Source organism: Sceloporus undulatus, chromosome 1 (genome assembly GCF_019175285.1).
Source record: "Sceloporus undulatus isolate JIND9_A2432 ecotype Alabama chromosome 1, SceUnd_v1.1, whole genome shotgun sequence".
Classification (NCBI taxonomy): domain Eukaryota; kingdom Metazoa; phylum Chordata; class Lepidosauria; order Squamata; family Phrynosomatidae; genus Sceloporus; species Sceloporus undulatus.
Window position 1 is genome coordinate 68797151 of NC_056522.1, and position 14573 is coordinate 68811723.

At 46.6% G+C, this 14573-nt stretch overlaps 1 protein-coding gene across 1 annotated transcript; it reads left to right on the top strand.

The window, feature by feature from the left end:
- Positions 1-5679: 5679 nt before the first annotated feature.
- Positions 5680-14204, top strand: IRF2BP2 (interferon regulatory factor 2 binding protein 2). Its single transcript, XM_042469772.1, is given in 3 exon segments — positions 5680-7521; positions 10497-11143; positions 11145-14204. Coding segments are annotated over 3 exon segments (1752 nt in total). The 5' UTR covers positions 5680-6476; the 3' UTR covers positions 11205-14204.
- Positions 14205-14573: the final 369 nt, after the last annotated feature.

Sequence of the window (14573 nt, forward strand, 5' to 3'; positions counted from 1 at the left end):
GCAGATGGATGGTTTGTTTGTTTAATGAGTGATACAATATGAATGTCAGTATAACGTTTTATGTTGTAGATGTAGTTTGCGTTGTAAATAAAATGACAAAAAACCACAAACAGGACAAAACTACAGTTCCCAGAATTTCCCTAGCATTGAGCCAGGGCAGTTAAAGTGGTCTCCAACTGGATTATTTCTGGAGTGTGTTTGGGGCCAAAAGCCTACATTTGGTTTCGTTAAGGAAATGAAAAATCTAGAAAGGTGTAGCTCCTTGGCTCCTATTCCCTCCCTCTGCCCTCCCTCTCTAGTCTCCTCCTAACAGTTCACATCGGTCACCACCATTTATGTTTTGCTCCATGTTGAAACACGCTGTTTCTCTTGGCTCTCCCCCATCTCTGCAGCAGCTTCCCCCTTTTTCCAGGCGGAGGAGGAGGAGGAGGGCCTGCTGGGGGCGAGGCAAGAGGGCAACGAAGTACGTGACTCAAACATCCGAACTTCCTCTTTCATAAGCCACCGCCGCCATCATCATCACATGATGGAAGAAGGAGAAGCAATTACAATTCCAGCCTTGTCTCTATGAATTGCAGACGCATTGCCTCACCCTAGAAACCAGCCTCTCACTCACTCACTCACTCCTCTCTCAATCTGTGTGTGTGTGTGTGTGTGTGTGGTTGTGTGTGTTGTGTTGCTGCAGCCCCATTGGAAACGCTCCAGCTTCACTCAGGAGAAGGAAAAAGAAAACGAGGGCAGTGGGTGGGAGAGAAAAAACAAAGGCTCTTGTTTACCAAAGGAATGCAGCTTCTATAAGAAGGAAAGGGGGATGTTTTTAAAAAATAAAAAGGAGGGATGGAGGGAATGAGGCAGAAGCTGACAAAGAAGGAAGGGAACACGAAAAGGCATGGCGGCTTAAAGGGAAGGAAGGCAAGGGGGGAAAGAAGGGCGCCGATGAAACAAAAATAAAGCAAAAGGGGGTGGCGGCGGGAGGAGAGCATGCCATTTCCTTTCAAAGAAATTCCAGACATTCATGGCTCTCCGGTGTGAAACATAAATCTTCCGGGGGGAGAGAAAGGGAGCAGCCAGGAGGAGGAGCAGGAGAGGAGGGAGTTTCCTCAGTAAAGTGTACACACATTATATGTGTATGTGTGTGTGTGTGTATATATATATATATATATATATATATATATATATGACACAGATATGTGTGTGTGTGTATATATATGTGTGTGTGTATACACACACATACACTATATATATATATATATATATATATATATATATACACATATATATACACACACACACACTCTGTGTGTGTGTGTCTAATATATATGTGGATGTCTATATATACATTGTCATCATAAAATCTAATTAATACTGTGCGTCTCCATGGCAATTTATGGCAATTTCTCTCTCTTCCTAGGTTTTTTTGCAGCCATGGCAAAAAGTGCTACTCTATGTGTTACGTAGTCATTGGTGTGTTTGTGTGTGTGTGTGTGTGTGTGTAAAACCGCCCCCTCATCCCTCCCATCTTGAATTTTTTTTTAAAAGGGGGGAAATCTGATTATCTTTAACAACATATTATAATCTGGAGTAGTGCCACTTTCTGTTATCCTCTTCCAAGGGGTGTGTAGGAAGGTTTTTGTGTGTTGTTTTTTTCACACACGTCGTGCTTTCGAGTCGTCTCCAACTCATAGCGAACCTATGACGGTTTTTTTCCTCCCCCTTGATTTCGTCTGAGGTTTTTATTTATTTATTGGGCATGGCCACCCTCTGAGGCTGAGAGAGCGTGACCCAGTGGGTTTCCATGGACACAGTCTTTTATGCAGCCGTGAGGTGGTTTCCAAGCCGTTCATCCGCCGTTTGAGGAGTGTTACTCTGACCAAGGTGAAGAAAGGCCGCCCTTGACGTTTTGCTGAGGAGGCCTCTGAGGGCGGGAAGCTGTTAACCCCGCCATGCCCTGAGGGGACAATAGGATTTCCCTGGATCCACCAGTTTCTGTTTTCCCCTCCGAGGGGTGTGTGTTTGTGGATCTGAAGGAGGGAGTTGTGTGTTGTGTTTTGCGCTCTCTCTCACACACACACCCTTCAATTTGCCAGAGAAGGAAGGCTGGTATCCTGCCAATGGCGGCGTTTTGCTTTGCTGGGTGGGATCGGCTGGCAGCCCTCGCCAATGCCGCCCTGACTCTGGAAACCCCCGCGGGAACACGCGTGTCATGTGTATGTGTGCAAAATAACAAACGTGTTAATACGGGATGAAAGCGTTTCCGTGCCACTTTAGAGCAGTTTTGTTCATGTGATGTGAAATCAATACAATCTAGGGCGGGGTTCTTTTTTTACTCTGTCTTCTCCACACGCTCTCCTCCCCCCCACACACAAAAATACCGCCCCTCTCCTTTACGCTTCATTAGGAAACGCCGTTCAAAGAACAATAACGGCGTTTTGAATAGCAACGAGGCAGAAACGTCAGCAAGATTCCTCTCCCCCCCTCTTTGCCCGGCCAGCCGCGGGGACTAGAGATAACCATCTATCTACACACCCTGCGCTTCCAGCTCAGCACCAGCTCCTTCCAGTTCAAAGGGGAGTCCTTTCATATATGTAGGGCAGTTCTCCACCCATTAGCACACAGACCCCTCAGGCTGAAATATATGTGTCTAATGTGTATGTGTGTGTATAGAAAGAGTGCATGTCTAATATATGTATGTGTGTTTGTGTGTGTATTGTTTATGTATGTATATGTATAGAAACGCCTCAAGTTGATTTTGTATATAAACACACACAATATATATAGTGTGTCTAATATACTGTATGTATGTATGTATGTGTGTCTGCATATATATATATATATTACACAGATGTATATTACACACGCACGCACACACATATATATGTAGGTGTATGTGCGTGTCTTATGTGTGTGTGTGTGTGTGTATATATATGTATGTATGTATGTATATATATATATATATATTGTGTGTAATGTGTGTGTATGTGTGTATTGGACACGTATATTTCAGCCTGGGGCTTTTGTTTGCAAATGGTGGGAGGGGGAAGAAGAAGAATAGTAATGGCGGCTGGAAAGTTGACAACTCAAGCAGCTGGGTTTGTGGGTGGGAGAGGAACACGTTACAACCGAAAGGCGTTGGCAGGCGGCTAAAACTGATGGATTCGCATCGGTTTTAAGGGAAGCGACAAGCAGGGTGGGCAGGGTAATCCTCACAGCAAAGGAGGACAACAAGGCACCGCGAAATGGAGGTCATGACCAAATTAAAGCCGAGAAGTACACTCCTAGAAATGTGAAACCATGCTTCTCTCGGTCATGTTCAAAATGGAGGACGTTTTGGAATTCCCCCCCCAAGAACAGGCATTTGAAATGATGTAGGGCACGTCAATTGGTGTTAAACCGGGCTATCCCTGCAGTGCGGACGCAGCCTTTGACAGACTGCTGCGACCAGACCCGCCTCCCGAGGCCGAATGAATGATGACGACGACCTCAGTGGAAAACAAACCCCGTCCATGCTATCTTAAGTAAAAGTTAAGCCTGTGAGGGAGGGAGGGCTGAGGGCCCAGAAATAGCAGCAAAGGGGCGGGGCTTGGTGCTGTGACGGCGGCGCTCGCTTCAAGGGCTCTCTCTCTCTCTCGTTTTTCCCCTTCCTCCTGTCCCTGGAATGTGCATTTCGCTTAACAAGGCTTCGAGTGCCAACGGCATCGAGTCACGTCCCCCGAATGCGCCTGCGCAGCCGGAGGAGCCCTGGAACAAAATGCAAACGTCAGAGCTCGCCTGGCTCCCTCCCTGGCTGTTTCCCTTTGTAACCTACATAACTCAGCAGCAGCAGCAGCAGCAGCAAGACTGTGGGAAGGGCGACCGAGACGGCAGTTTTAGGGGAGCGGCTTCCACTTTTTGTTTACTCGGCACAATCCCCTCAGTCAGCACACACAGTGACGCTAGCAGATATATGCGCATACACACACACACACAAGCTAATGTGTGTGTGTTAGTGTCATTGTGTGTGCCCAGTAAACCAAAAGACGAAGCCGCACCCCTAAAACTGCCATCTAGGTCACCCTTCCCACAGTGTGCGGGAATAAGTGGAAACAACAGCTTCCATTTTTGTTTACTCGGCACAACACCTTCTGCACACGCAATGACTCTAGCATATATAGAATATATGTGTGTGTGTGAGAGAGAGAAAGGCAGTATATAAAAGACACTAGCATGTACAGTATGTGTGTGAGAGAGTGAGAGACACTATACACACAATGACACTAGCACATATATCTGACACTAAATAGTCAATAACATTAACATGTATACAGTATATATACACGTATTTGTGAGAGAGAGACTATGCACAATGACACTAGGATATATGGCACTGCAATAACACTAGCATATATGTGACAGTATATATATGACACAATATAGTGACACTAACACACACACACACATATATGATACACTGATACTAGCATATATGACACTATATACTCAATAACTATATATATATATACAGTATATGTTTGTGACACTATAGTGACACTAGCATATATATAAAAACACAAAATGCAGACACACTAGCCTATAGATATCTATATATGAGATACTATATATACACTGATATTAGTACATATACGCACAACGACACTAACACATATGGATTTGCTAGTGTCATTATGTGTGCCGAAGGAATTGGGTCGAATAAACAAAAGTGGAAGCCAAAAACTGCTGTCTTGGTCGTCCTCCCCACAGTGTTCTCTCTCATACACATATATAGCTGGTGTCATTGTGTGTCTACATACCCAAACACACACCAGGAGAGTAGGAGAGCCAATGAGGCTGCCTGGGGAGCATTGCACAGACGGGGTGTGTGTGTGTTTGTGTGTCTGCACTTGTGTTTTGCACTAGACGCGATCGCTGCCTGTTTTTTCAGGAAAGCAAACGGGGGTGTCCTAATTAAATCTGTACAGCATTTCTTTTGCTGAAATGGTGGGGAAAGCAAGGAAGGCCTCTGTTGGGGGACTCTGCCCACCAGGAGACGCAGGAGGCAACCGAGGGCGGCAGCCTTAGCCCCATCCATAGGCTTATTCTTGCCTGGCGTTTTGTTTCATGCAGGCAACCCTTTGCACTCTTTGGGGGGCTCTAAACCTTGAGGCCTATGGGGTTTCCTTCCTTCCCAGTAAACATGGATGGGCTTGAAGTGTTTTAGCACAGGACAGACTTCGCCTTCCTCGAGCCATGCTAAAGGAACGCAGTCTTGCATTTTTCATCGTAAATGGGCAATAAATCAGATCTTTATTTTAATTATTTCGTTTAAGAGGCTGTGGTTCTTGCTTCCTTTGGGCTGTCAATAGTCCCAGGCCCCCCCGATCCTCTTCTTACTCCAGGAATGAATGCTCCATGGAGCTGCAAGGCTGCATTCACACTGGAGGAATAACCCCGTTTGCTTGACTCTTTTGTCTGGCTCAAGACTGCTATGGAATTCTGGGAGTTAGAGTTTGTTGTGGGGCCCAGAGCGGAGCAGAGCAGAGAACAAACTCCAACTCCCAGAATTCCATAGCAAAGAGCCAGACAAAGCGCTGCTAAACGGGGTTATTTCTCCAATGTGGATGCAGTCCTAGGAGAGAGAGGGAGAGAGATGGTTATTCTTGCAGCTCTTGTTGTCTTGGCAGAAGTTCAATGAACAGCAGGAGGAGGAAGGAGCAGAAGAAGCGGAGTGTGTGCATCTGAGTGTGAGTGCGGAGGGAGCCTACCACGCATGCGCGCCTGGCCACTCTCGAAGAATCGAGTCACTGGAGCAGAGCGCGCCAGGAGCAGCAGCAGCAGCAGCAGCGAGGAAGAAGGTGTCGTCGTCGTCGTCGCCGCCGCCGTCCTCGCCGTGTCTCCGGGAGTCCCGCCCCGTCCATCGCCAGCGTCTGGGAGTCCGGAGCCGCGTCGCTCAGCGCCGCCGTAGGAGCCAGACTGCGGCCCAGCCAGGAGCGGGGGAAGGGGGCTCTCGGCCCGGGAGATGACTGAGCAACCGAAGGGACTCTAAGGCGGGAGGGGGGACCCGGCGAAGGCAGGCTGCTGCAAGAAGCGAAGACATCGAGGGAAGGCGTTGGTGGAAGCGGCGGCGCTTCCCTTCCTTAGAGGCTGCTGCAAGAAGCGGAGGGAAAAGGGCTCGGACTCGGGAGGGAGGGAAGGGACTCGGATAGGGAAGTGGGTGCGTCGGACCGAAGAAGGAGAGGCAGAAATCGATGGGACTGTAGATCCTGGGGAACAGGGAAACGAGTGGAAAGAACGGGATTCTTGATTGCAAAAGTAACGGCAGGGAATCCTTGATGATATCAAGGCTAATGCCGCTGAAGTGACACCTACTGCAGCTACTGCTACCAGCCCTGCAAGAGACCCACCGAGGAGCGGAGTGGAAGCAAGGCGCCGGTGCCTCCCTGCCTCGGGACTGAAGGAGGAGGAGGAGGAGGAAAGGTCCCTCGGAGGCGGCTGTGGCGGCCATGTCCTCCGCGGCGGTGGCGGCGGTGGCAGCCGCCTCTCGCCGCCAGTCGTGCTACCTGTGCGACCTGCCCCGCATGCCCTGGGCCATGATCTGGGACTTCACGGAGCCCGTGTGCCGCGGCTGCGTCAACTACGAGGGCGCCGACCGGGTGGAGTTCGTCATCGACACCGCCAGGCAGCTCAAGCGGGCCCACAGCTTCCAGGAAGGCAGGCCCCCTCCGCCGCCGCCTCACGCCAAGCAGCAGCCCCCGCCGCCGCCGCCCCTCAGCGCCAAGGAGATGCACTCCGCAGCCGTGGCTGCCGCTGCCGCTGCCGAAGCCGCCTCCCGAGCGCCGCCGCCTCACGAGCGCTACGCCTTGGCCGTGGCCTCCGAGAGGGCGCCCCCGCGCCTGGGCCCCGAATATGGCGGCGGCGGCGGGAGCAGTAGCGGCGGCAGCAGCCGCCAAGTGAACGGCATCCTGGTCCCGAACGGCTTCTCGAAGCCCGAGGAGCCCCCGGAGCTGAACCGCCAGAGCCCCAACCCCCGGAGGACGCACGCCGTGGCCCCCACCCTGGTGCCCCTCATGAACGGCGCCGCCGCCGCCGCCCTCGGCATCAACAGCCGCGCAGCCCTGGCCGCCATTTCGGGAGCCCCGGCGCAGCTGCAGGTCTCCGTCGCCCAGCAGCAGCAGCAGCAGCAGGCGGGAGAAGGGCCTCCTCACAAGCGGCCTGGCTCCGTCTCCTCCTCCTCGTCCTCGAGTGGCGGCGGAGGCGGAGCAGGCAGCGACCTGGAGGGGAAGGAGAAGGGGCCGCCTCAGCAGTCGCCTCAGGCTCGGGGCTCTGCCGCCGCGGACAACATGGAGGCCGAGGGGAAGGGCCGCTCCTCGTCGTCGTCGGCCTCTGGCTCGGAGCAGGAGTGGCTGGGGAAGCCCAAGACGGTGCGGGACACGCTGCTGGCCCTGCAGCACAGCGGCCACGCCGTCCCCTACGAGGGCAAGTTCAAGAAGGAGCCCGGCTTGGCCGCGGGGAGGATGCTGGGCTACGAGAGCAACGGCGCCAAAGCCGGTGAGCCCCAGCAGCAGCAGCAGCAGCAGCCATGTTTGCGGGCTTCGTTATTCACGGGGTTCTCTCTAGGAAGATCTGGGTCCTCCACTGCAACTCTATGGTCGGCTTTAACTAAACAGTCGCAGTGAAAGACTCCTAGAGAGGTGTCCTCTCAGGTCAAGGCATGGCGCTTTTGCTGTTTGCAGTTTTTCCATATTCAGGGGGGCCTTGTGCTCCTAAGCACACGGAGGGACAAGTGTGTGTGTGTGTGTGTGAGTGTGAGATATATATATATATATATATATATATATATATATATGTTTATTTTATTGACTCTTAAGAGCTACACAGGCATTTAAGGAATTCATGTTTCCATAGGCAACGTTCAGGGGCAGCCATGTTAGCCATTTAAACAAATACAAACAAAAATACACCTGTCCCTCTGCCTGCCCTAGGCTTCGGGGCACAAGGGTCCGTCAGGAATATGGGAAAACTGCAAATAACCAAAACACCATGTTTTCACCTCTCTAGGAGCCTCTAGGCCGGGCCTCCAGGGCAACTCTCTTGTGAGCATCTGAGAGACACTGGCCATAGAAGTGCCCTGGAGGAGCCAGAAAGGCCTAGTAGAGTCCTCTCTCTAGGAATCTCTAGGTCTTTTGGCACAACTTTTAGTTAAAGTCAACCACAGAGTTGCACTGGAGGATCTAGATATTCCTAGAGAGAACATAGTAATCAAATCTGTGAATAATCAAATCCACAAATATGGAGGGATGAGTGTGTGTGTGTGTGTGTGTATTATTGATTCCTAAGAACTACACAGGCATTCAAGGCATGTACATTTCCATAGCCAATGTTCAGGGGTAGCTGCATTGGCCATTTAAATAAATCAAAACAAAAATCCATCCTTTGTTGGCCAGCCAAAATTGCACAATATACTTGTTGCTAAGCTTTGGAAGCACCATGGGCTTCTTCTTCATCAGGCAAGATGTCACTAACTAAACAGGAGGGGGGGGGAAGAATTGGAGATGTTTGTCAGATGCCTTCATGTTGTTTCAGTCCTTATTAAGGATGTTATTATGATGGGGAGGATAGCTTTTGCATTTCCATAGGCATTGTTCAGGGGTAGCTGTGTTGGCCCTTTAACAAATACAAACAAAAAAAATACTTTTATTGACCAACCACAAAAGCACAGTATACTTGTTGCAAGCTTTTGAAGCCCCTCTGGCTTCATCGTCAGGCAAGGTGTTAGAAACCAAACGGGAGAAAGGGGGGGAAACCCAATTGGAGATAGCTTTTTGTGAGTTTTTTGGGCTATATGGCTTGTTCTAGGGTTTGTTCCTGACATTTCGCCAGCAGGAATAAACTCTTCTAGAACATGGCCGCATAGCCCCACCCCCCCCCCCCCCACACACACACACACAACTTATGGGTGCCGGCCATGAAAGCCTTCACCTTCACAATTGGAGATGTTAGTCAGATGCCTGTATGTTGTTTGAGTCCATAGTAAAGATGTTACAATGGGGAGGATTGCTTTTGCATTTCCATAGGCATTACACAAACGATCCTATCACACACACACCACAACCAAATAACACACTACGACCTCCACCCTTTTATCCCTGTAAGTGTAACATACAATGCTTTGTGTGCAAGAGAGTTTGGAGGAGGAGGCAGGGAACTAGTCCTTTTTCCCTCACAACTCCCTTAGCGAACCTGAGGGTGCATCTGCACCGCAGAAATAACCTGCTTTTGACACCTCTTTTAATTGCCAAGGCTGGAGGCTATGCGGGGTGACCGGATGTCCTGGCCACAAAGGAGGGCAAGGCACTGCAAAATGGAGGGCGTTTGGGGAAAAAAATATTTTGGACATGACCAAATGTAGGGTGGCCATAATGTCTTAGCTGGAAAAGAAGACAAGGCGCCACAAAATGGAGTGCTAGAAACACTCAGAATAAATGTAAATTCATGCTTCCTAGTCGTGCTCAAAATGGAGGGCATTTTGAAATTCTTCCAGGACAGAAGGTTTAAATGTTGGGCATGCCCTGGAAAAGGAGGACATGCCTGGTCACCCTGAATGCTGTGGAATTGTGGGAATTGCTTGTTGTGGCACCAGAGCTTTAACTGCCGTGGCTCCAGGCTATGGAATTCTGGGAATGGTAGTTTGTTGCAGCACTGGCTCTGGCCATTCCCAGAATCCCATAGCCTGGAGCCACGACAGTTAAAGTGGTGTCCGACCACATTATTCCTGCAGTGCGGATGCAGCCTGAGTCAGGGTCACCATTTCAGCCCTGGAAGCAGCACTGCCATTGCTGAAGCAGCGTGTTTGGCTGTGCTGAAAACGTAACAAGGATGAGTCAGGGCGCTGGTGCTGATAGACACTGACAGAGGGTTTCCCCTCCTTCTCTGGCCGCCACATTCTTTTGCAATGGGAGTTGAGGCGTGCAAGATGCTTCTAGCAGCAGCAGCAGCAGCAGCAGCAGACATTTTGCAGAAGCTCGAGGAGGCAGTGCGCCATCTCTTCCCTTTTTACAGTGTGCCAGGCTCTCTCCAGCCTTGGGCAGAATTTATCTGGACCAGGCAGGCATTCCGTGCCCCTTGCCCCCTTGCAAGTGGGTCACACGCATATTGGATACGTTGCCTGTCTTTCAGCCTGAATGCATTTCCAGGGAGTGGAAGATTACAAGCACGCAAGTGGCTATTTGGCTTAGGGCCGTGTGGGAGGGTGGTACAGTGTAGGCGCATTTGAATGCAGCTTGTACTGTAGCGTAAGCACTGGCACAGCATGTTCGCTTGCCTTGCAGCTGCTGATCTACAGCCCCAGATAAGCTGAAGTTGCTTGGGGTTTTTTTAAGCTGGCTTTATCCATTTGTATTCAGTGAATAACATGGCCCATGGCCAGCTGCTTGCTGAGGCTAACCTACCCATTTTTAAACATGTTACCACAGCTGTATTTCTGCAACATTATCTCCTCTTCTTCTCTTTCTGTCTGTCTGCAGGAGCACGGGCTGCCAGGAAGAGAAAGCCTTCTCCGGAGCCAGAAGGTGAAGCTGGACCTCCTAAAATCAATGGAGAGGCACAGTCATGGTTACCAACCTCATCAGAAGGGATGAAAATACCAATGGCAGCTGCCTCTTTCATGTCCCCACCACCGCCAACCGCTTCGCCACATTCCAACCGGACCACGCCACCTGAGGCAGTCCAGAATGGCCAATCCCCGATGGCTGCACTCATTTTAGTTGCAGACAATGCCGGGGGCAACCATGCCTCCAAAGATGCCAACCAGGTTCACTCCACCACCAGAAGGAATAGCAGTAGCCCACCCTCTCCATCCCCTATGAACCAAAGAAGGCTGCCCAGGGAGGTTCCAAGTCAAGGGGGAAATGCTGGAGGGATGGAGCCGGTGCATCCTGCCAGCCTCCCAGACTCTTCTCTAGCAGCGAGTGTCCCTCTGTGTTGCACTCTGTGTCACGAGCGCCTGGAAGACACCCACTTTGTGCAGTGCCCTTCCGTCCCCTCCCATAAGTTTTGCTTTCCTTGCTCCAGACAGAGCATCAAACAGCAAGGCGCTAGTGGGGAGGTGTATTGTCCCAGTGGGGAGAAGTGTCCCTTGGTGGGTTCCAATGTCCCTTGGGCCTTCATGCAGGGGGGAGATTGCAACCATTCTTGCAGGAGATGTAAAGGTGAAAAAAGAGAGGGACTCATGACTTTTCCAGTTTCTCAGTGCAACATCACCTTTAACATAAAACTGTTTAAATTGTATATATATCTATAAATACCTATAAATACCTATATCTATATATCTATCTATATATATATATAATATATATATATATATGATATATATATCTATATATATATGATATATATGATATATATGATATATATATATATATATCTCCAAGACAAGGGAAATGTAGACTTCATAAAACATGGCTGTATAATTTTGATTTCTTTTTTGAATACATTGTGTTTCTATATTTTTGAAGACAAAAAGGTATGTACTTACGAAACCTTTTTTTTCCCCTTTGTTTTTCTTTTTTTGGTTATAGCAATTATTTGTTGTGCTTCCTTGGTGACAGTTACTGTTCAGTGTAGGCTGTGACTTGGCGCTGCTTCTTTTAGAGAGCACTTGGCAAACCAGAAATGCTTTTAGCTGTAATTGTATGCACTTCGTTCCCCCCCCTCCTCATTTTTTTAAAAAATGCCAAATACATCTAATGAAATTGTAAAGATCGCCTTATTGTCTGTGGCTCCTTATTTTTTGCCCATATTCATTCGTGCTGGAGACTTAACAGGTTTTAGAGACAACATAGAACACCACTCATTTCATTCCAAAGACAAGTGAGAGAGTACAAGGGATTTCACTTGGAAACATAGTTTCCTTGTTGATGCTGCAAAAATTAGAGCAGACTGATTCTAGAAGGATGTTGCCTTCAGAGTATTATGCTAAATGAGGCACTGTTGTGTTAGGGATTGAGAAGTTAGGGTGCCTCTCCCCCATTAAAGGCAGTTCATGGTGGTTGGTTGTAAGACTGCAAAACTGCATTTATTCATCAATTACATGATGCTTCTGCAGAATTTTTGTAATGAGTTTTAATTTTTGTCTTAACTGTGCATTGGTGCAGACAGAATAGCACTGCTATATTTTTAACAGATCCATGCCTTTTCAGCCCACTGAAAAGGCATGGTCATTTCCCTCATATTCATGTGGAAAAGTCTGACATAGGTATTTAAAAAAATTAATACAGTGCAGGCAGACTTTGATTTTAGTTATCACTTAAAGTAGGGTACTGTTGCTATTGTTACTGTTTCTGACATCATGTTCCCAGGTAGAGGCAGGAAACAGTGTGGTAATGACAGCAGCATGTGCAGCTTTGCCTGGCTTGCCTGTGTTGGCAGCAGAAAGATTAATGGAAATTTCAGCCTGAAATTTCATAATACATGTGTTGGACAGGAAACAACACAATTCTCATTTAAATGAGCAACCTGGGATTTTACGTTAACTTCAGTTTGGTGTAGCCTTGCCTTTTTTGGTTACTTTCAAGAATTCTTTTGTAAAATACTGTTTTGATCTCACATCAGAAAGCACACATTTTAATCAATAAATCATCAGTTACTAGAAATAGTCAAGCCTTGCTGTAGTGCTTCTGTGCTGTTTACAGTTGTGTTAGCAACACTGCTGTGCAATCCCTTGTGTTAAATGTTCATATGGTCACAAGTAATTCTTTGAATCAAAATGATGGTTATATGGTCCCCATTTCTGTGGCAAAACACTATACATTTTGATGTTGAGAGAATGTTCAGCTGAGTTTAATTAATGCTGTTGGGTCAGACTGTTTTTATGTATTAATGTTCAGACTGCTATTTAATGCAGAATAGATTTTGGTAGACTTTTTTTTAATGGTCATTACATTTGAAAATCCAAACTGCACATGCACAGTAATTTTAATTTTTAAAGTGTTTTAATGAATACACCCACTAGCATTGTGTTCCATATTACAGGTCAGTGTAATATTAAATAACAAGATTTGCATGATAAACCAATTCAGTACTCTTTAAAATGATAGAAATACATATAGTACAGACTGGTGTCTTATGTAAACACATGTTTAGACAGTTTGAAAGAGAGAGAAAAACGCACATATATACAACTGTAAAGGATTCTTTGGAACCACTATAGTCTGTGGAAATATGTATTTAGGCACTTTATTAAAAATTGGATTTGAATTGATAGATGGTAATAAGTTCTTAAGAATCTCTTTGACATAATACCTCATGTATTATACCAGTTTGTATGGAGAATTTGCATTCTAGGTAAAACAATATCCCTGCTAAAATTTTCCTGGAAGGTTGGTTGGTGTCTTGGCATGCAGTGATTTGAGCTTTTTAACAAGGTGGAATGATTTAAAAATTCTTTCCTGCTAATGCTATTCAGGCATGCCAAAGTATTGAGAGGCGTTTGATCTGGATCTCCAACGAAAATACTTTTATTTACACTTATATCCTAAATAAGTGTCTTCGTATATTATAGCTCAGTAATATCACTGTATGTTCTTTAAAGTAGCTTAAATAGTGGGAAAGGTTAGGCTTTGTCATACCACGTGATGACAGCTGGAACATATTCAAAGCTCTGTATCTGTTCAGCAAATTCCTGAACCTGTTAAAGTTACCTACACAAATTACGCATTCATAATGCAGAAATGTCACAAACTAGGACACGATTTTTGCATTTCTCTCCATTTCTATTGGGTTTAATGTAACTTTTTTTCTTGTTTCTTGATAACTTTATGACATCACCTCAATGGATCACTATATATTTACCATATGTTTCCTTGGCTACAACTACTTTTTAAGTGCTTTAGCTACAACAGTACTACCATTAATCTCTGATAATAATGCAGACCTTGACTCCACTGCACCTAATGTGAACTTAGTTGTTCATTTCAATGGAGTCAGGTTTGCACCTTTACTTTTTTGAAGTTTTTAATGGTGATAATTTGTATAGCAATAAAGCAAAATATTGTTTTAATGGAGTGTGATTGCTGAAATCTCACCTTCATTATATTTCTAATTTACTTTTATTGAAATATCACCTGCACTATGCTTTCATTGTTTATAGTTGCTAAACTAACACATTACTATTTTTACCTATTATTTTTTATCTTTTGCATTAAATAAAGTGAAATTAGGAGCTTTAAACACTTTCTGTGAGTGAACTCTTTTTTAATAACTTTTTTGTTATTTAAAAGAATATTGCAGCTACTGATGTGTACACAGTAGCCAGATCAACTGGACTTTTTCTTTTAAAAATCCTCCTTTTATTAGCAAAGAAACATTAGGGAAATAACAGAGCAAAAAGCGTAACTTTAGAGAGAAATAATTTTGCTTGGACGTCTGGATCCATGTCTTCTAGGACAATACATTGCCCATCAAGAGTTCCAGAGAAAGTGGGGGAAAAAACAAATGTAAAAAGGAAAGCTCTGCAAATTAGTAATATCCTTGTGTAAGACTCAAGCTGCATACCTGACCAAATTGCATTTAGGAGACAGTTTATTTGGGAGGATTTTGCCAAT